Here is a 22622-nt window from a genome sequence, read left to right as displayed (position 1 = left end):
GTTGATACCTTCTAGTGCTGCGGTGGCATTCCATTACACAGTGGTAAATGGTAAAAAAAAAAAAGGCATTTGGCACAATGACTGGGACTACAATGATCTAGCAATTTCCACATAATTCACTGTAGTGCCACCAATGATAAATACAGCAAATACTGTATGTAGTAACAAATAACAAATTAAGTTGCTCATTAATTTCTTGAAACTATAATTAAAGAGTTTTTTTTCCTTTCCAGAATACACTTATATGCTTAAAGTAAAAGCCATGAACAAGGTTTCTGGACTAACAATGATGGAAAAGTTCCTGTGCCAGGAATGTCAGCTTTACATGTGCCTTGTTTTTGTCCAGCGGCTCTGTAAATGCATCTGAGCGACTGTCTCATGCTGTTTATTTGCAAGGCAAGCTGGGCTGTTCCCACGCAGGCTGTAGAGAGCGAGCGGTTCCATCCCTAAACAATCTCACATGTCGGCATGGACCCTCACAGGGCTTGAAGACGTCTAGACGGAAACAAAGTCACCACTGTTGTCGAGGGAATGCGGCTCAATCTTCCGCCTCTTCAGCTGAAAAACACTGCAGGTCATGCCAATGCAGAGCATATTATACACACACACACACACACACACACCACCAGCATATCTTCCTTCATATGAACAAAGCAAAAAATTATTTTTGTTTCATAAAAAATATTTAATAAATATTATCATCCATGACAATGAAATGGAACACAAAGCAACGTATGAATCCTGCCAAGAGTAACACCTCACAAAAAGGGAAATGTCAAGTGAGTGATATTTAGCCACTACAATCTGATTGGTTGGATGAACGATACGGCTGTGGGGCCGAGTGTATACTCTGAGCCCTGGTGTGGGCTCTTTGGGCAGTTTTGCCAGCGACCTCCTCCACATGGACAGCCAAAAACATCGACCTTGACGGGCTGACGAGAAGATCCAGGTAATGCTGTGTGCAGCCCCACGGAATGCCCGGGCAGTTTGTCAGCTCACCGGCTCCTTATCAAATTTCCAAGTGGGCCATTGTGGCAGAGCAATGTCACAGGCTGTTCCAACGGGAACAGATTTAGTTCAAGTATTTGTTTTTCTATGCAAACTAATATGAACATTCTGCATGGCGTTCTTGCAAATGTGTTTCAGGGCTTCCCCAACGGGTCTCTCTTTAATTGTTGCTTAACTGTTGTGCTGCATGTACATTTTTGTTCCCTTAACAGAATAAAAGAGAGCAAGAGAAGCAACAAAGAAAGAGCTTCGCACTGACATTGTACAAAATTTGATCCAGGCATGAAAAATGCCCATCCTATTGTTAAAAAATAAACTATTCTTTAAAGAACACTTTTGGCATTTATGAGACACAAAACAATATTTTCCATCAAAAATAAGTCGTAAGCTTACAAAGCTGTCAAACCTTCAAATCTAAACAAGGCATATAAATAAACAAAAAGGAATGATACTTTAAGGCTCTTGATTATTAAGTTAATAAAATCAAATATACACAATGATTAATTAAAAAATATGTACATATCTATACAACAATCTAAATCAACACATAAAATTCTTCATATTGGCAGCAACTGCTGACACTAACTTGATCGAAATTACCTGCCAGCCCAAAAAAATTCATAATAATAAATAACATTAGACTTTATTGATGGTTGCTGTGCCATGATGCATCAAAGGCACATTTTAATGGTAGTGCCATTGGGCCTTTCGAGACTACACAGGCCGCCGTGGCTCGCTGGGGACCGTAGGCAACTGAGCCTGCGATGTAGCCCACTCATCACTGACTGAAGACCATCTCTAAAACAGACAGCCACAGAGGCATTATGCCGCACCTGGAGATCCAGCCCTTTCTGCCAGCATATGCCAGCTTGTCATAAATTAGAACGCAGGGAATAAAAAAAAAAAAATCTTATTTTGTGCCTTCAATTCAAGACCAAGTGACCAAAAAAAAAAAGGAGCCCCTCTTTTCCCCTTGTTAACCTTCCAGTGCCCTGCGACCGCTGGATCCCTCGTTGCCACGGACGCAGCGACACCGTCGTTCTGCTAGCGCCAGCTATACGATGTACTCCATGCGGTTCAGGCTCTGTTGGGACTCCAGGTCTCTGTTGTCGCGTTTGCTAGTCCAGTGGGCGTGTTTGGAGGACGTGCCATTCGGGCTCTTTTCCTCCCGGTCCACCAGCGAGTATGCCGGCTGCCGCGGAAAGCGAGCCTTCTGTACTCGCTTGTCCGACTCTTCATCCTCTGAGTGGTGGCCCGGATCAGACTTATTTGTCCTTATCTTGGCATTGACTGCGTTCTTGTCCTCGTGGTGGTCCTTGCCGTGTGGCGCGGCGTTTTTTTCGATGGGGTTGCGGATCTGGTGGAGCTGCTCCCGAGCGTTGTTCACCGCGTTGTTCTCCTCCGCCATCGTCCCTGACAAGGAGGCGGCCGCAGACTGGTTGACTGGTGAGCCGCTGCCGTGGCTGCTCTGTTTTCGGCGGCGGTGAACGCACCACAGGAACGCCGAGGCGAGTGCCAGGACCCAAATCACAATCACCACCGACACCAGCAGTGGAACAAGGTAGTCTGCTGGGAGGAAGGAAAGGAAACAGACGTCACTAACTTGCCACCAAAGTTAAAAGTGAATGGATTGTCACTTGTTATACACAGCAGCACAGCACACAGTGCAATTTGTCCTCTGCTTTTAACCATCACCCTTAGTGAGCAGTGGGCTGCCATGACAGGCGCCGGGGGAGCAGTTTGTGGGGATGGCGCTCAGTGGCACCTTTGGCGGATCGGGATTCGAACCGGCAACCTTCTGATTACGGGGCCGCTTTCTTAACCGCTACGCCACCACTGCCCCAGCGACAGCAGTGACAGCAAGGAGTCAGAGCACCAAAGCTATGAATACAGTCCTCCAGCACACCAGGCCATCTCTTACCAGTGGGGTTGTGGGTCTGGCGCCGCTGGACGCGCACCTCTGCGATGGCCGTGATAATGGTGCTGTTGGCAGAGCGTTTGCTCACCAGGTCTATTATCTTGTCAGTGATCTCCTTAATTGGCCCATGGCTGCTCCCTGGAGCTTCAGCCGCCTGAAACAATAAAAGTCAACTTTAGGCACGTTAGGCATTAAGGATTTATGGTTCTCAAGCAAATTCAAGACAAACTCTTAGGCCACAATTCTAGAGTGCTCTTCAATGTTGATTTTCTAAGTCATTCACCTGAGAGAGTATGGAAATGTATGGGGAAAAAATCTGATACATACTATGGTCACGTGAATTTCATTGTTGGCCGTTGGTGACGGCTCACAGCTCATGCTGATGGGGAACTCTGAGGAGAAGTTCCTGACCACGTAGAGACTCCTCAGCTCACTGCAGATTTGTTCCACTGTCACACCCTGATAGACACACACACACACTTAGGCTCAGGAAAAGATCAGGAAAGCTCTGCAGGATCATCCCAGACAGCTTTAAGTCTGTAGCGTCAGCAAGCTGCTCCAGTGCTTTGAGGGAAGGCATTTCCTCATAGGAGGATAATAAAAGAGAAAATCTGCATTGTGAGCTACTTGGCAGCCCCTGAGCTGCTTACTGCTCATCGAAGTACAAGTCAGCAAAGTGAGTTAAAAAAACACTCATCGTAACTTTTTAACATTTAACATCTATAGACAACAAATTAGGGCTGCCAACTAATTAATTGAAATTTATTAAAAAAAAATTAAAACCTGATATAATTCATATTTAACAAACATAAAACATTAATACAAACAAATACAATTTTGTGGTAATTACTTTTGTTAATTAGTAGTTGGACTATTTTTTTTATAAAAATTTCCAGGGCAGATTTGAGGACTGATTCAGATGATGCACCCAAAAAACCTGTGAACCATGTCAACATGTCACTGTGTCAGTTTAAAACACCTTCATGCAAATGACGCATCATCAGAACTGGCCAATGCCCATCACTGTCCATCTCCATCTTTATGTACATTTACATTACATTTATGTCATTTGGCAGATGCCCTTATCCAGAGCGACTTACAACGGTGCTTTCATGTTACCATCCATGAAGTAATCAGTTCTGGTTCACTAGGACCCCAACTATGAATACAAATCCTTTTATTCACTGTAGTTTTTCTTACATAAGTCAGTCTATAAGAGAAAGAGAAAGGTCTTAAGCTGTCATTTGAAAATACTCAGTGACTGTGTTGACTGTAGCGATTGTCTCTGGTCAGGATGAATTTCGTCTTTGTGTCAAAATCCCACGTTCATTTTAACACATAAAATTCTTAATTCCTATCTTATTTGCAGCAATTAACACAGACATTTTAACCACAGCTCTACAATAAATTTATTTAACATTCATTCAGCTTACCTTTGGCATTGTGTCCTTGTTGAAGGTGAAGGTGACATTGGCACAGTTGCTCTCTGGATGGCATTTGGTGCGGACTGGACCTTGATGCGCCGACCAGCACTCGCCCTGACTAGTGCAGGGTTTCACAAAGCAGCGATCCTCTTGAATTGGCAAACACATCTGCCCCACAGCGCACTCCGAACGGCCCTTGCTGTGGATACGGCAGGGTTTGGGTCCGCAGTACATCTGAAAAATTAGGAAAATTAAGGAAAAAATTTGTATAGATGCATACTGGAATAGGCACAGCACTTTGGATTTGCAGCCATTTTTTTGAATGACGTCTTAACTACTGTACCTTGGTGCAGTTGACCTTGCCGTTGTGGCACTGACATGTGTTGCAGTCTCCCAGCCACTTGGTGCCATCAGCAGCAATATGGCCATTAACAAAACATGGCCGTCCCAACACTACAGTACAAACGGACAAAAGATAACATGTCAGCCAAGAAATGTTCGTTAAACACGGTCATATTAATTGTTTTGTGGACACAGGACATGCATAATTGGAGGCCGGTCTCATACCCTCCTGGCACTTAGGTCCCGTTTTGCCGGGTGGGCACAGACAGCGGTAGCCATTGATTTCGTCCACACAGGTGGAGCCAAACGCACAAGGTGAAGACTGGCACTCATTGATATCTGAGGGCGGAGATTACATTGAAATGGCACCGAAAAATCACAAGATACATCCCACAGTGCTCAGATTGGCCCGTTTCACATGACCACAGCCTTCAATCACCGGCAGAAAACGAGGTGCCCTGCTACCATATCATTATCTAATGATATGTTTATAATGAAATAAATATAGACAAGGGCCAGATTGTTAAAGATTAGTGGGCTAAAGAGGGATACACGCTGAGGAGGTAGAATAATCAAATTACGATCAATCAGCCAGAAACAGGAAATACTTATTTATCTCTTTTTTTTGGCCACAGGGATTTTTAAGGCTGATACTTACTGATCCTGCAGTCAGGCCCAGCGAATCCTGCGGCACACTCACAGCGATACCAGTTATCCCCATCAACGCACGTCCCACTGTTATAGCTGCATGGGGTGAGACAGACAGACCAAGGTCAGAGGTCAAACGGTCAACCATTCCAGCGGTCTAAGGAAACTCGCATGATTGGGCATTTGTGAAATGGAATGCGATGGGAGTCTTGCGCCGACTCAGCAGCGCTGCGTCGACGTGTGAGTGTGTGTTCTGTTCTTGCTCTGCTGAGGATCAGTCTGTTGCTGGTCGGTTGCGAAATCACAGGCTAACAAGGAATGCTGTGGCTGTGTGTGAGAGAGCGATTTATACCAGCACAAACACACATTCCTCAGGCTATGTGTGCATGCGTGCGTGTGTCTGTGTGCGAGAGTGTGTGTGTCCATGCAAGCATGTGGTTACTGTGTCTAATTTGTCTAATTCGACTTACCAGGGATGTGGGTTGCAGTCATTGGAGTCTAAAGATTGTATAATAAAGGGGAGGAAAAATCTGTCAGTATAAATTTCCATTTTTCACTGACTTTCACATAAAAATGACTTGTTAAGGTTGAAACATAGATTTTCTGTATTTTATTTATATGATAGAATATTTTGTTTTTGAGTTCTATTCTTTGCCAACTGGAGACCGGTAAAGTAAAGTACAGTAAATGTCAGGAAGTTTTGTCGTACTCTGAGTGCAGGTGAGACCTTCCCAGCCCTCCTTGCAGACGCAGGTGAAAGAGTCACCGCTGACCACACAGGTGGCGCCGTTCTCGCACGGGTTGGGCAGACAGCTGCTGTTTTTGGCTGCAACAACAGAACCCAAAAACGTGCTTTTAGAGTTCAGCATAAAATACGCATTCCACCCCTCCTTCCTATTTCTCTAACATGAGTCGGGTCGAAATATTATATTTATACCTAAATAATAGGGCTGTCAATTGTTTACAAAACTGTAACTATTTAATCTCACACTCTGCAAATAATTAATCGTTATTAATGGTGATTCATTCATAAGAATAAAAGGTAAGACTAAAGGTTGATAGTGGTCAGGGTATGAGTTCGCATTATTACGTTTGAATTATTAAATGACATTTTACCAATATTACAGGTGGTTCCCTCCCATCCAGGGGCACAAACACACTTGAAGTTGTCGCCCTCATCGTAGCATGTTCCTCCATTATTACATGTCGCTTCGTCGCACTGGCTCTCGCCTAGCAGGAAAGAGGTAGTGAAAAAATTAAAATGAAAGTTGAATTTGGCACTCGACTAATGGCCCAAGGCAAAGTACTCACGAGAGTGACAGGTCTTTCCCTTCCAGCCATTGTGACACTCGCAGTAGAAGTCGTTGACCTGGTCCCGACATGTGCCTCGATCACGGCACGGGTTGGCGCTGCAGTCGTCAATGTCTGATAGACAAAAGAGCAAATTTGTCACAGAGTGCGCCACTTTAGCCGCGATTTTTCCAGCGATTTGCGAAGCAACTCACTGGTCTCACAGTTGGGTCCCTCCCAGCCGTCGGCGCATATGCACTGGTACACGTTGACTTTATCAATGCAGGTGCCACCGTTGCGACATGGGCTGCTCTCACAGTCGTTTATGTCTGCGAAGAGAAGGATCATGAGGGCAAAGCCGCAGCAGCTATTCGGTCAGTATTCCCAGCTAATCTAATCTTCTGCACACATTCATGCTTCTCACATTCATTCCTGCTGTTTTGACTGATCTGGCCAATCATCAAGGAGGAAAGAGTCACAAATCATTAGCAGCCTTCCGGGCATAGGGGCTCCCATAAAAACAACTTCCACCCTGACGGCCACTGACAGGGCGGGGCAACGTGATTAATCTGGCCCCAGGACAATGCTCTTTACCTCTCTACAGTCTCTGGGTCACGTAGGATAATCTCGTGAAGATCCCTGAGGCTTTTAAATTGATCTGCTGAACACTCCACCTGAGGATGTTCACCTCGTGCTTTTTTCTAGGCAGCAACGCCATGCCAAACGGAGAGGTGCACATGTGTGTGAGATGCAGGCTTACTCTCATGGCAGTAGGTGCCAGTGAAGCCCTCCTGGCACTCGCAGCTGAAGTGACCCCACGCGTGGCTTCGGCAGCGGCCGTGGGGGCCACACACATGCGAGGAGATAAACCTCATGCCTCCCGGAGTGCTGTTGGACGCCACAGCGACAGTGCAGCTGTCAATCACTGGAAGGCAGGGACCAAAAATGACGAGAACATGAGATTATGATTGGACCACAACTGATTTCTGATGACCTCTTTCTTTATTCCTTATTACTGACAAAGAATTATGGCTTGTAGGAGACTCTCCACCATCCCCATGGCAACAGGCCCCAGAGGGACCACTATAGACGTGTTAGAGACATAGCAAGACATAGCAGCTCACTCGCTAAGGCTATGCACTGCCACACCCCGGCACACCAGCACACCAGCACCCGGGGCCAAAAAAAAAAAAACTCCTCCCTCCTCCTATCTGCAGTTGACATTAAACTTCACACTGTGACTCTGGCGTTAAGGCATTATCTGCCAAAGCCTGATGATCCAACACCAGTACCAGTCTAAAGCGGGGGAAGAACAGGCACCTTGGCAGGGCGTGGTGCGGCAGTGATCTTTCAGGTGGGAGCAGTTCTTGCCCTCGTAGTCTTCAGAGCACTTGCAGAAGTAGTCGTTGACCAGGTTGAAGCACTGGCCATCATTCTGACAGGGGCTGGGGTGACAGTAATCGATGTCCAGCTGCAGGAGGGAAGCGGAGAAAGAGAGTACTTCGTTAACCACCCAACATCATAGATTTTATTAATGATATGGAGTGTCATCTTATTACACCTATGTTTTGCAAGACTTTTCTTTCGCCTGTTTCTTTTGCCACTGGTTTTAAAATCCAAACATATTAAGACTAAGTGCCAGGATACATTTATATTTACAGCATTTATCAGACGCCCTTATCCAGAGCGACTTACAATCAGTAGTGACAGGGACAGTCCCCCCCCTGGAGACACTCAGGGTTAAGTGTCTTGCTCAGGGACACAATGGCAGTATGTGGGATTTGAACCTGGCTCTTCTGGTTCATAGGCGAGTGTTACCCACTAGGCTACTACCATCCTGAACTTCAAATACTAAACATTCCTGAAGTAAAAGTTCATCTTTTCTTAATACTTTCAAAAAGTAGCTGAAAACAATTATTTTACTCTTGTTTTGACATTTTTTCATTCTAATCTTCCATTCTAGAATAACATGATTGGTTTATATCAGACACCTCACCTGACACAGGTTCCCTGAGAAACCGGGCGGGCAGAGGCACTGGAAGCCGGCGACCTCGTCCTGGCAGCGGCCGCCGTTCAGACAGGGAGCGCTGGCACACTCGTTGATGTCGCTCTCGCAGTGCTCGCCGGCGTAGCCCGCGGCGCACGCACAGCGGTAGCCGTTCACCAGGTCCTGAGAGAGGCAGAGAGATTATCGGCGCTTTCATCTCCCCTCCGACCTGTTTGCATCTGTGCGCGCAGCTTTTCCCACGGGCTTGGCCGCGGGTCCGCGGTGTTTACTCGTCGGGAGGCTGGCCAGCTGCCTGGCCTGGGTAGCGCTGTCAGAGCGAGCAACCGCGAGGGCGAGGAGGAGAAGGAGGAATGGCCCCCGTGGCGAGGTGAAGAAAACATGAACACAAAACATCAACATGGTCTGGAGAGAACTGAGGGACACTTCCCTTTTTACTTGGCAGGACGCATGAATGTTTATGGTAATCTGATATTCCGTAGTCATGACAACCACTCATCCCATATGGATACAAACACAATTCTTTTTTCTTTTAACTCCAGCACCATCAGAGAACTTATGAGCCTGTGTGTGTGTGTCTTTCCAAAGAATTCAGCAGAACTTACTATAAAAAATGGCCCCACAGGGCAAATGTGGAACAGGCAGCAGGGCGAGCAAAAAAAAAAAAAAAAAGAGGAGCTATGGGCGGGGCGACACTTACCTTACAGGTTCCGCCATTCAAACACTGGCCCTGACAGTCATTCACGTCTGCGGCGATAAAACACACAGGGACACGGACTTAGTCAAACACGTCCATCTTTCTGTAAATGAATAATGCTAATAGCGGAATGAAGTGCAGTGGGCCTCGATAGCGGCCAGTGGGAAAGTGGCGGTAGGTGGGACTGTTTGAGTTGGCCGTTATCGCTCAGCTGAGCACACCGGTTCGATGGCCGCAGATAAAGGCGCCTTTCCGCCGTTTATTGTTTACGGCGAGCTGTTGCCGTCCCCACTAGCGCTTGGCCCACCCACCCCCGCCACCTCTTCCAACGCCGGACCGGTCCGGTGGCCGAGGCGAAAGGTGGGAGGTGGACGCGAGTACTCACTGATGTCACAGTTCTGTCCTTTCCAACCGGGAAGGCACTCGCAGAAGTAGCCGCCGATCAGATTGCGGCAGGAGTTGGCGTTCACACAAGGATCGCCCTCACACTCGTTGGCATCTGGACAAAGGCGGGAGGGAGGCACAGATTTAGGGCTCCGATAAGAGCGAAAGTGAGAGAGAGAGAGAGAGAAACAGCAGCTCAAAGGCAGAACAGACGGGGAATTCCATTGTTCTGTCGTTCTCGGTGGCCGGGGAGGTGAAGAAAGACAGTGAGGTCTAAAAAAAAATAAACAGAAAGAGGTTGGGGAAGGGGGGGGTGTGTCTGTATTTTTTGTGCAAATTCTTACTTCGCCGATGTGGTTTCCATGGCTATAAGGGCCATTCACACAAACACAGTGGAGAGGAGAGAGAGAGGCAGAGTGAAAGGGCTAAAGATGGGTGTGGAGGTGTGTGGCAGAGAAAGTGAGGAGTAAGGAAAGGAGGGATTAAAGAGGTGAATGGAAGCGCATCCCTTGAAGGATCATCCCAGGTTTAACACGGCCAGAGAGACCAGAGGGAGGGGGGGGTCAGGAGATTCCTTGAGATCGCGGTGACCGACTCACCGATCAGGCAGGTCTTGCCCGTCCACTGAGGAGAGCAGCCGCACTTGAAGCCGTTGACCAGGTCCTCGCACGTCCCTCCGTTGCTGCAGGGGTTGGGCTTGCAGTCATCTACATCTGATTCAGGAGAGGGGGAAGTTGGGGTTAAAGGGGTGACGGGCTTTCAGACACCCCTGCCGGGCGGAGAACAAAGGACCAAACAGAGGCCGAGGTCTTACTGATAGAGCACGAGGGTCCGGTCCATCCAGGGGCGCATTCGCATTCAAAGCCTTGGCTGGACTCCACACAACTGCCCCCGTTAAAGCAGGGCTCGGAGAGACAGGCGTGCTCCGCTATGGGAAGGGGGCAGGGGGGCGACAGAGGGAGAGAAAGAAAGGCTCAAATTCACGGTTCTCACAGATGAGAAGGAACACAGAGCGCTGGGTTTTCCCCTCTTTAATCTCTCACCCTCTCCCTGCTTCCCTTGTTCTCTGCCTCTCCCTCCCTCCCGGTGACAGTCCACTGGCCTGGAAAGTCCCCTTTGACCTCCTCACACTGCTCATAGGCAACATCAAGCCCTCGCGGCTACGGGGTACGGCGGTGACGGGCCGGGGGGAGGAAGAGGTGAGAGGGAGCCCACCCAGCGATCAAACGGGAGAAAAACTCGTCTCCCTCATTACACTCCACATCGCACTGAGCGCCAGCACACAGGAAGCTGTCCATCACACACACACACACACACACACACACACTCCCCCACTGTCCGGAGAGAGGTAGAGCTCCTCCACCCGAATCAATCAATGTTCTGGGTTCATCAGCACAGCCAGCAGTGGATGGGGCTTTCGATTAGTGTGTGTGTGTGTGTGTGTGTGTTCCTCTACTTTCTCCCCCCTTTCTAACTCACTAGTTGCCAGAGGAACACAGTGAAAAACAGGGCAGATAAAGAGACAGAGTGATAAAGATAAAGAAAAGAGTGGGGGTGAGATAAAAAAAACAAAAAAAAAACAGAGACAGACAGGAAACAAACATCTCCCCCTTAAACACACAGTAGCGTTGAAACCCCGAGGCTCTTCCTGCCAAATTAGCGACCTGTAACCCCCTGGACGTGGCTCTAAGATGGACTATCACCCTGAGAAACCTGCGCTGGGGTCTCACTGCATGCGGGAATGTTTAATTCCATGAAGCCAAAAGTATGTTATCTTACACTGTTTATCCCCTTCATCCATCCGAAAACCTCACCTCACCCGTAAACTAAAGTTTGACCAGGAGAGTTCCGCCTCCCTAATCACCCAAACAGGCCTGATTACAGATTAACCTTTATGTTGCCGTATTACTGTCTGAAAGCGTGAGAAGAGGTGAGAAAAGGTTAAAAAAAAAAAAAAAGAAAGAAAGAAGGGAGGTGGGGGGAAGCGTCTCACCGATTTCACAGTTGACCCCGGAGTAGCCCTCGGGACAGGCGCACTGGTACTTATCCGGCCCGGTGTTGCTGCAGGTGCCACCATTCAGACACGGTTGCCGCGTGCCGCAGTAGTTCAGGTCTGAAGCACAGAGGTGAGAGATCCTGAGATTGGAGACGGCGGTGTGTGCACAGCATGCAGTGTGAATATATTCAAGGAGGTCTATTAGATGCCACAAATTTCATCTAATTGAACATTTTTGCTGACCTTTAGCTAATAAGAGGGAGTTATGATAGGAAACCTGGCCCAAGTCTATTTAATAAACTGATTTAGTGTGTTGTTTTAAAAAAAGAAGTGAAAACCCCTTTCACGTTTCCTCCGTAGGCTTTAAGTACATACACCACACGTGACCTTTGCTCTCTATAAGAATTATGGTTAATCTTAACCCAAATACCGTGAGCTGCATAGAAAACAGCCTTTAATTTGTGTGTCGAAGAATCACGATCATGTAATGCAGGTATAATATAAATAAATAAGTAAATAAAATACATATAATATATATAAATAAATGAAAAATATAAAGTGCTTGTGAAGTTGCGGGACGGAGTGGTACCTTTATCGCAGAGCTGGCCACCCCAGTTCGTGTCACACAGGCACTGCCACGGTTCCACGCAGGTACCATGCACGCAGCCGGGATGAGGGATACACTTATCACAGTACTCGCCCTGCCAGCCATACAGACACCTACCGAAAGAACGAGGACCATGTCATCGGGAAATCCTGCATTTCGTTTTTTTTTTTGTTTTGTACCTTTCAAACTAGGAACACACTCTTGTGTCACTTACTTGCACTCTCCAGGAACTTTACATGTTCCGTGCTCTGGGCTGCAGCCCTGCTTGCAGATAGCTGAGAGAGAGAGGAAGTCAGAATTAGTCGTTATTGTTGCTGTTATCAGATGGCCCATCTCTGACCCGCTGGTCAGCCGTCCCGGCTGTGGCACCACCTCTCATCCTACCGACTCAGAGAGCGGGGCGCAGAGACTGGGACTGCTGAAGTGTAAGAGACACAGCAGTCAGCATGATGTCATCTTCACACACACACACACACACACACACACACACACACACACCGAATACATTCACACCCTCCCCCGGCGCGCATCTCCTAACTCGTGGGAACGTCCTGATCTCCCGCTGTAGTGGTAATCCCACAAAATCCAAGACTGAGCTGGGGGATGGGAGTGCCGGAAACCGAGCTGAATTTAGCGTGTGTGCGTGTCGGGGTGTGTTTGTGTTGGGCAGTGCCCTCTGCCTTACGTTCACAAATCCACCGATTCAGCTGCGGACAATGCGACCGGCCCTGAGCAACGCGACCCGCGACCCCCGCGCCGCCTGGCTAAAGCCGGCGGCCCAAGAAGTCAGCTGAGACAGCATCGCTGCAGAGACAACACGCCCCTGACCCCCTCGCCGCCTGTCCGGTCCGCGCCTGTTCAGCTGACAGAGAGTAACTGTCCCCCCGCAGCACCGTTTCTGGACCGCCGATTAGCGCAGCACTAAGTGTTGGGCTTGTTTGCTAGTGTGAGGTCAAAGGTTGTCTCAGCTTTTACATAAAGAGATAACAGAAGAAGGAGAGAAGCTTACTACCCTTTACTTTAATGTTTTTATAAACCGAGATTGAAATGGGAGTGGCCTGATGATTGACAGTTCTGATGCACGCTACTGCCTCGATTCTGGAGGTCAATGTGTTTTAATCATGAGGACACATTTGACCTTTGAAAGAGAACTGATTGTCATTGTGAAACACAGCACAGCACACGGTGACAAGAATGAACTGTGTCCTCTGCTTTTAACCCATCAGTGAGCAGTGGGCAGCCATAATTCCAACCGGCAACCTCCTGATTACGGGTCAGCTTCCTTACCTGCTAGGCCACCACAACCCCCCATGCTGCACTTAGCACCATTTCCAAAATAGTGCCCCTTAGTCCAGAATTCCACTATTTATTAACCCCTTTGTACATTTTTCAGAAATGTACCTGTGTTGCATTCTGGGCCGGACCAGCCCTCCAGACAGGTCTTGTTGCCGTTGTGGTCACAGGTGTAGTGGCCAAAAAACTCATCACGCGGCCGGCAGAACTTGTTGCAGCCAAAGCCATAGTAGTGCTCGTCACATGTGACCCGGATCTGGTACTCGAACTGGGCCACGGGTCCGTTGTGCTTCAGGCTCTGCCACTGGCGGTTGGGGTTGATCATGCCAGACTGCACCGCCTTCTCAATGACCTCGCCGCCGACACCTGCGCACATCACAATTTCATTTCAACGAACGAATTAGGGCGGGTGTGTGTATGTGTGCATTTGGGTATGTGTCAGTCACCTCAACTTACATTGGCAACACATACTACAGCCCGTTCAGAAATAAAAGTGCCGTCAATCCCGTTTTCTCTTGCTCCTTAGAGGAGGACATGCATGCACACACACGGCAGAAGGACGTTGACAGCAGTGCTGGAACCGTTCTAGGGCAGCTGCACATTAATTACATTCCTCCATCCAGAAACTGACCAAATCCACTGTTCCATCCCTCTCTTTAAAACTCCCCCAGACACACACCTTCGCGTGTCTTTGAGCGTGGAGGAATCTCAGCGAAACCACCGCGGCACGGCATTTATTTACCGAGAAAAGAGGCGGCCATTTTTCAGACGAGCTCAGAATCCTGAGGCCTCGTGTGGCATTTCACCAGTCCGACGCGAAGTGTGTTCAGGCAGTGGTGACGCCCGTATACTACCTGCAGCCTCTGGCGAACACTTACACACACACGCACGCAGACACAGGGCACACGGGAGGCAACATTTGAACTGACCAATGAGGGAGCGGGTAGCGCCCTGAACACGTAGCGAGAAAAATCACACAGACTCTCAACCCCAAACACAGCCAACCGAACACACACACATTTCAGCGTAGCTTCCAACTACGACTGCTGTATAAAGAGCCTGGAGGCCTGAATTCCTCCTCTCTTGCCTGTCCGGAGCTCAGGAAAAGGTTTATTTCTATATAAATCAGGGCTGCCACGCGCGCCATGACCTCTGAGGGCTGTGGGCCCATACGGTAGGCGCCCTCGCGCCTTGTGCCACCTCTCTTGTTGAGGCTAAGCGCGCAGTCAATATTTGCGCTGCTTTAATTTGGCCTTGTTTTCGCCCCTCCCCCCCGCCCCACCACGCTCTTTGGCAGGCCCCACTGGGTGTTTGGGTGGGCCGCTTCTCTGCAGTCGTTACCGCCGCCGCTTGCCAGAGCAGGCGAGTGATTCATGCTGGTCTGTGTGGGGCCAGGCCTACACCTACTAGAGAGGGGACGTGGGTTGGGGGGGGCGAGTGGGTGTTCTGGCCTGGGAGACCTTTAGCGCCGAACTCCTAATGGCTCTCGGGGAAGTGCTGAATGCAGCTCGCATCAGGTCTGTCTCCAGACCCCCCCGCCAAAACCAACCAGCGCCAAGCCAGCATATATATACACACACACACACACACAATCTGAATCTGTGTTGTTATTGGGCCCTTTGTCTTCGGGCAGCCAATGAGGTTCAGCGTCACCCAGACACGGGCGTCCCATGACACCGTGCCGCACCTGCTACAGCTCATAACCTCATAAAATAAAGCAGCAGGACACCATCATATTTCCATTTTTCATTACATGCAGCTAACTAGCTTCCATAAATTACGACAAAACGTGTATTGTAAGTAGCAGGGTTCTTCATCTCTGGACCTTTCAGTACTTCCAGGTCGTTTCACTCCTCCATTTATTAATTTAATATATTAATTCTTGGAAAGGACATAATTTTAATAGTAATATGTATTTTTATAAGTAGTTTGACCTTCCTGTTACCGAAACACCTTATAGGGACAGAGCTTGAATTGACATGCGGCGAGGTCAAAGGTCATGTTATTCTTAAATTAGAGAGAGTGAAGGGTAAAGAGATACTCACTGCCGGTGGTGGAGTCGTTGTTGAAGTCCAAGGCCTCGACTATCAGTGTGTACGACCGCTGTGGACAAAACGGAGAGAGAGAGTCACTTAACCTCCACAACGAGTTTGTCGTGCAGCTCTGTGCGCCGCTACTTCATCGCATCATAAATGACCACCTCTAATCATTTAATCGTCTGTATCCTAATCCCTGGGAGACGCCTCACTCTGAAGACGGAGGCCGGACGCTTGAGCCCACACAATCCCCGTATGATGCGTCCTCGCATGGCAAAGATTAGCATGTGTTAGTCCACTTGTGGTGGGGTTGCCTTGATTTAGGACAGATTAGCCAATCAAACGGCAACAGGCGGGCGGGGCCCGCAGTCCAGGGACATGCTAATATACGCGTTTTGGAGAAGAGTTGAATGACAGATTAAGAATGTGCGTGAGCATGTGTTTTTGGGGGCAGTGTGGGGGGGGGGGGGTCCATTATTTCTGCGGCGTCCTTTGAAAGTCTTTGTCTCCGTTAAGGCCACTGTCGCTCTCACCGATATCAGATAACGGCCAGGGGAAAACCTGAGGGAGAAATCGGTGTGTGTGTGTGTGTGTGTTGACTTGGCTCGCTCCTCTCCACCTGCCTCTCCTCCTGACACCCTCTACCCAACATTCGCCCACCGGCTCCCACCGTAACACACACCACGTACGGGCCCTGGCTCCTGGCATACGGGACGTGGCACCGTCTCAGCCGAGGCCCTGCCTCCGTGTTGTTCACCTGGCTTTGGGAGGAAAGTGTCCTCTGGGTCCCCACCTCTGCGCCGGGAACGCTCCGGTCCTCTTTCAAAGCCCTGGACGGCTGCCTAACTACACCATCCGCGCCCTGGCCGGCGAGGGCCGGAGCGCTCTCACCCAGTGATAAGCGTGGGAAAAGCAGTTCAAACGCACGGGACGGGCCCGGGCATGCCGCGGGAGGGAGGGAGGGAGCGAGGGAGGAGGACAGCTGAAAGGTGTTTTCTCCAAGGTGAGGAGAAAATGACTCATGAGTAGCCAAAGCTCTCCTGGCTCTCGGCGGCTCGCGAGAAATGCATCCGTTTTACCGGGAAACGCGCTCCGCAGACTTTTCCAATTAAAGGCAGCCCGAAATTTACCGAAGTCTTATCGACGCCGCTGCCCCGCGGCCTAAACGCGGCCCTTATCTCTCGTTCCTTCCGTCCCGGCCGCCACACAGATTAACCTGGTTTCAGTCGTGACACGTGTGGGCCATGCCTCGCCCCTTCCAATGAACTCTGACCCCCGGGTTTTACCGGCCACTCCGCGCTCGTGTCAAATTCAGCACGGCGCCAGTGCTGAACCCGTTACCACTTCCTGTTGCTTCACCGTGGGCCACATTGTCCCCCACCGCCAGCCATTATCTCCCATAATCCTCGGCACGGTTCGCCCGGGCCGCGCCTTTGTCTGCCGTTAACATAAGCTGTCGGTGTCACTGTCCAGGGCCGGCCGGCAGTGATGGCACCGCGCCGGGCTCCAAAACAAGGCTCTGAACAGAGGCGGGCTTCAAAAAGCGAGGAAGCGTCTTCCTGACCAGTAACGTGAAAGAAAAGACCCAACGGGCACACAGGCCCTGGCATCTTTCAGGGCACCAGGCGATGATGGCTTCTTCGGTGGCGGCCGGTTACTATGGCCGGCAGGGCGGGGGAACGTTGGAATGTCTTGGGTCCAGTCAAGCGCAACCACCAAGGACCACAAAGAGCAGGAGGGAACAAGAGCCCTTTAGAAGAGGACTGAGCCTTAAGGTCAAGATAAGAGCGATCTCCGAGCCCCCGGGAAAAAAGAGAGAGAGAGGGGGGTTGAGCAGACCGCTTTGGCCGGCGGGGACAATGGAGCCGGCGGTTTATGAAATTCTCGTCCGCGGCAAAGTTCCATTGATGCTCCGGACATTGAAGAGCTCATTGAGAAGCACCCCACCCCCCTCCGCCTCCCCAGCTCCAAACACGCGGAGTTTCTCCCACCCTCGTCAGGCATTTCAGGGCAAAAGGTGCAATAGGAGAAGGGAAGAGAGAGGCTCCACCTAAAAAACATCTCCATCCCTCCGCCAGTCCTTCCCCGGCGGGAGGCCCCGTTACCTAGCAACACCTTCAAACATCCCAGCCTTTCACCCTTCCCATTTACGGGCCCGCCTCCACCTCCTCCACCCTCACTTACATTGTTCGCCCCAACGCCGCGAGCCGATGAAGCAAATTTTTCTGCATATAGGGAAAAAGGAAAAAACGACAAAAGGCACAAAGCCGGCGGCAGCAGCAGACCTATTCACATTTCCCCATCCAGCGTCTCCCTACCTCTCTTTGTGCCCAAATTGCTGGGTAGGGCCCGGCCGGAAAAGAAAGCATGCAAGATGACAATGTCTTATTAGGGCCCTTTCAGGGTGACATGGGAGCAGGTCCAGAAATGTCACTCTTAATAGGAATATCTCATTTAAGCAAATGCCTCAAAACGACAAGAAATAAGCAAAGAACGTCTGACCGGCTAATTAACTCGCTCAAGTCTGCCACCGGCCATTTGGAGAAATCGGGCTGGAATAAAGGCTCGGCGCGGTCACGCGCGCGCCAGATAAGCCAGGTGCGCGCTCGCGCGTGCGCGCGCACGCACGGTCCCATTGTCCAGGCGGACGCAGCTTGGGGAGGCGGCGGGTAAACAGCGCGACAGGCCGCTGATTAGGTCACGATCAAAAACGACGACGACGACGGTCAAACTTCAGATCTCGGGCCTTTCCAAATCACTGTACACAGTAAAATGAATCGATTACAACAAATGGGCCCTGGATAGATAGATATATAGATAAGATGGATGGATGGATGGATGGATGGATGGATGGATGGATGGATGGATGGATGGATGGATGGATGGATGGATGGATGGATGGATAGATAGATAGATAGATAGATAGATAGATAGATAGATAGATAGATAGATAGATAGATAGATAGATAGATAGATAGATAGATAGATTGGATAAGATTTCGGAGCATGTGACTCACCGGCCAGGCGAAGCTGAACGGCAGGACGATTCGCGACCTGTCATTCCTGGCGCCGGTCCGGACAGAAAAAGTATTCCCACCGATAACGGGCGTAGAGCCGCTGCCAAAGCTGCACGGGCCCGCCGCGTACACCCTGGACTGGTACTCCTTTAGGCAAACTCGGAAGTAGGTGTCGCACTCGTCCCTGGTGCATCTGCTGTCCCGCGGGCTCCGGGCGCCGTCGCAGCACACGCCGCTCTGCAGCTCGCCGTTGGCGTTCTGCATGGACACGATCTGCAGCTCGAAGTGTCCCGACGCGACGGACACCTGCATGTCGCCGCCGGACAAGGGGACAAAGTCGCGCAAACTGCATCAGATGGCGAGCGCGCGTGCTTTACATTTCACAGCCATAACCACACGATGATTTAATCGGAAAGGGGGTTTTATTACGCACCTTAATCCACAAGCACTGCAGAAAGAGCGCCGCCAAACTCGAGCTCCGTCTCAAAATCATGCCTCCTCCGGGGTCGCGGCCGCTCGCACTCAAACTAGAAGTTGGGCCGAACTCCGGCTCGGATGTACTCCTCGGACGTGAACATGCACGGGAGGAGAACAACTCCGACGGAATGCGGCCGAGATCTCCAATGCAGAAAAAGAAAGAAATACGATAAAAGTAAAATAAAATAGAAGAAAGGGCCCGCAGCGCCTGTCCCCGTCGCTTTTGTTCTTATTCTTTATTCTCGGGCCGAGAGCGGCGCGGCGCGACAGTGCTGGCGAGCCGAGGAGCGCAGTCTGCCGCGGCGCGCCGCTTCCAACCTATACAGCGCGTTGCGAGGGCAGGGGGCGGGGCCGACGCGCGCGTCTCATAAATATTCACGAGTGGGCGTGGCCACTGGCCACCGCGCGCAATTGTTATCACTGTTTATTTATTGAAAAAAGAAGGACACACGTCCGTCGTAAATACAATCCCGAGTAATTGAAACGTTACTTAAATGATTAAAATATACTGAAAGTTAACCCTCCGCTTTCCAGAAGAAACACGTCTATTTCCCCAGCGGACCATCGGCATTCCAGGACAGGAGATCTGTCTGTGTGATGGCGTATTCTCTGTATTCTGTGAGAACTACTGAGAGATAATATTCACTTTGTCCAGTTTTTTGTATTGTGTTGCTTGCTGTGCAGTAGCATTTACATTTACACAGAGTAATTTCTCTAAAATGTCCATCATTGAAATCCCTCATTTGGTTCACTAGGACCTGACCTGTAGATACCATTCGCCTAACAAATCAGTTTGTTTGTTTGCTGTGTTTTAATATAGAAAGTGTATGTAAGAGCCCTTTTTAGTCCAAATATTCTCTAAACAGGAAGGTTTTTAGCTTGCACTTGAAGATCTTCAGTGACTCGAACGTCTAGTGGAACTTTATTCCACCACCTAGAACCAAGACAGACAAGAGTCTAAACGAATGCATTCCTATCACCTTGAGTGGAGCAGTGGTGGAGGATCGGAGAGATCGAGGTGCAGAGTGAGGAGTGATGAGAGATCCGAGGTAGGAAGGTGCTGCTGAGGAATATGATAGAGAGGAATATGAATATGAGTATGTTTGTGGGGGGGTCATTCCCTTATGAAATGAGTCTGGGTGTGTGTGTGTGTGTGTGTGTGTGTTGGGGGGGTACTGGGGGGTTAAAGGTGGGTCTCTTTATTCTCAAATTAGAGCAGCTGTGCACTCTATCCCTTAAAAGAGGCCCATGAATAGATTATGGCACCCTTAATGAAAGGAGAGACCCCGGTCTCCACCTCCTGCTCCCTCCTCCATTTTGGAAGTATCAGGCGGGTAATTGTGTGACATTCACGCTGACAACAACAGGCAGCTTTAATGACGTCTAGAGGACGCAGGTCCTGCCTGGGATCCGTCTTGCGCTCTGTTGGTTATGCTTGATCTCTGTGCATGTATTCTTCCTCTGCTGTGCTTTTATTATATGTGCACACAGTTCCCTCGTCGATGACAATTCACGATTCACAGTAGCACGTTTGTGAATCGAAGCTGTTAATGACGGTGGGGTTTTAAAAAAATGATGGTGGGGTTTTAGGCGGGCAACTAGAGCCTTCAGCACCCACGCCGCCCCCTTGTGGTGGGGTTAGAAGGTGGAGAGTTTAACTCAACTGGGATTTTTCCTTATCTAGAGTGTATCCATGCATCTTCTGAAAGTCCGAACGTAGTATCTGGCACACTGACCTAATCTATCACCCGATAGTCTGACATCCTCGCAACTATGAAGCTACTGCTGAAGACAAAAGTTCATTTAATTTTATCCAACAGCAGTTGCCCTGTGTAAGTGTGTCTGTAAGATTGTGTCATTTTTTTGTACACATACATTTTATGACTAGTGTCAGTTATTTTTGGTTCAAATAGAACTATGTGAGCAATTACAGGCAATTATTCTATTTGTAATAATGGATATGTGTTTTACCTGTTCTGAGAAATTTGACATTTGAGTCTTTGTTCATGATGATTAAATGCAAAAAAACAAATAAATTCAGTCTGAACTATTCTTCTACTATTATTAATAGCAACTCAGTTAAATGAAATCTGCTTCCATTTCATCACATGATGGTTGGATTGCACCTTCAGCTTAGTTTTGGATCATGGCTTTCCAGCCAGACGTGTTTCAGCAGAACAGTGAATCCTTTCATCACCTGTGTTTGCATGTGAGAAACCATGACTGGTCAACATTTCATCATTACAAACTCTTCTATTTACTTATGTTTTTATCTATTTAATGAACTCATTCGGGATCTGTCTCTGCTTACAATGGGGTATCACTTTCTTTCCCATTGGATTTTCCCTTTCATTTCATTCTCTCTCTCCCTCTCGCTCTCTTCCATAACACTGTGCCATGGATACATGAATAATTTGGCTGTGAGGTCAAGCTCATCGTCTGTGTAAAAAAGTTCCCACGGCCCTCTCCACAGCCTCTGTCCAACCCCGGTGTCATTCGCTCCGGGAGAAATGTTGCGAAACGGGCCGAGGAAGAGTGAAAGGAAAACAAGCAGAAGTTAATAAACGACCCGCGCGCCATTTCAGCGCTCACATTAATGATTCATCCTCCCGCTCCTCAGGGCAGATGCTCATCCTCGCTCAGGGGACAGGTGCAGGACACGCATGCCATGTCATTCTGTGCACAAGTGTGTGTAATAATAGCATAACAGACTGCGTTGGTGTATTAGAGAGAATGCAGGGATAAATGTAGTGTCCGAAGAGTTTCTGTATCGTTCCGTCATGATTTTTTAGATAACTTTATTACGTCTGCATCCAGGACGGTTGGTATGATGGCCTTGCGTACATTTTCTTGTCGAGCTTCTCATTCTTAACATGCTGATTTGCTCCAGAAGCACAAAATATTCAACATTTTGGCCTTAGATTACAGCAATGCTTTAGATGAATCACTAATGACATAACGACATAATAACTCATGACATAAATGTGAAAACCTCCCTGATTTACCCTGTCAGTAAGAACCCAAAAGCAACTTCAGAGTCCATTAGAGAGTAAGGTGCAGGCCACAGCTGGAGCGTTGGTGACCTGGGGTGAGGGGACGTTTGTGTGTGGTTTGGAATTTGAACAGCACGCACCTTGGCTAGAAAGCATGCCGCTGTTTACTGACAAAATGCCAGAAGCAGAGGAATGAGGGGGTGGGGTTCGTTTGAAACGGTAGCAGTAATTAAGGTCCAGGGATGGGTCATTGTATGATTTATATCATCAGCACATGTTCCTCTTATTTTGTGTTTTTTTGTATTGATTTATTATAAGAGAGGTTGATGGACCAGCTTCTGTGCAAGGCAATAAAATCTTGGTTTTGTTCATTTTTTCACTACCATCACTGAAATAAAACTATTAGTGCTGTTTGAGTGTGAAACGCACACAAATAGACATCCAAAAGAAAATTTTAATTTAAATTTGACTGTTTGTTCAAAACGTT

At 48.8% G+C, this 22622-nt stretch overlaps 1 protein-coding gene across 2 annotated transcripts; it reads right to left on the bottom strand.

Annotated features, from left to right (window-relative positions):
- Nucleotides 1-664: 664 nt before the first annotated feature.
- On the bottom strand, nt 665-19447 carry jag1a (jagged canonical Notch ligand 1a). 2 transcript variants are annotated; one of them, XM_028972024.1, is made up of 26 exons: nt 19099-19447; nt 18666-18971; nt 15658-15715; nt 13721-13978; nt 12534-12594; nt 12302-12432; nt 11710-11829; nt 10531-10644; nt 10316-10429; nt 9718-9831; nt 9336-9382; nt 8627-8800; nt 7951-8101; nt 7391-7555; nt 6846-6959; nt 6652-6765; nt 6457-6570; nt 6050-6166; nt 5811-5838; nt 5351-5436; nt 4918-5031; nt 4694-4803; nt 4360-4584; nt 3254-3385; nt 2930-3080; nt 665-2577 (listed from the first exon to the last, which is right to left on the bottom strand). In XM_028972024.1, exons 1-26 carry the CDS (start codon nt 19156-19158, stop codon nt 2063-2065), a joined length of 3693 nt encoding a protein of 1230 aa, XP_028827857.1. In that variant the 5' UTR covers nt 19159-19447; the 3' UTR covers nt 665-2062. The 2 variants fall into 2 exon arrangements, with proteins under 2 accessions (XP_028827857.1, XP_028827858.1); XM_028972025.1 differs by having other exon boundaries at nt 665-2574.
- Between the last annotated feature and the right edge of the window lie 3175 nt (nt 19448-22622).

Source organism: Denticeps clupeoides, chromosome 3 (genome assembly GCF_900700375.1).
Source record: "Denticeps clupeoides chromosome 3, fDenClu1.1, whole genome shotgun sequence".
In the NCBI taxonomy this organism is placed as follows: domain Eukaryota; kingdom Metazoa; phylum Chordata; class Actinopteri; order Clupeiformes; family Denticipitidae; genus Denticeps; species Denticeps clupeoides.
Note: the sequence above shows the minus strand (reverse complement) of the source record. Positions and strands in the feature narration are given on the sequence as shown.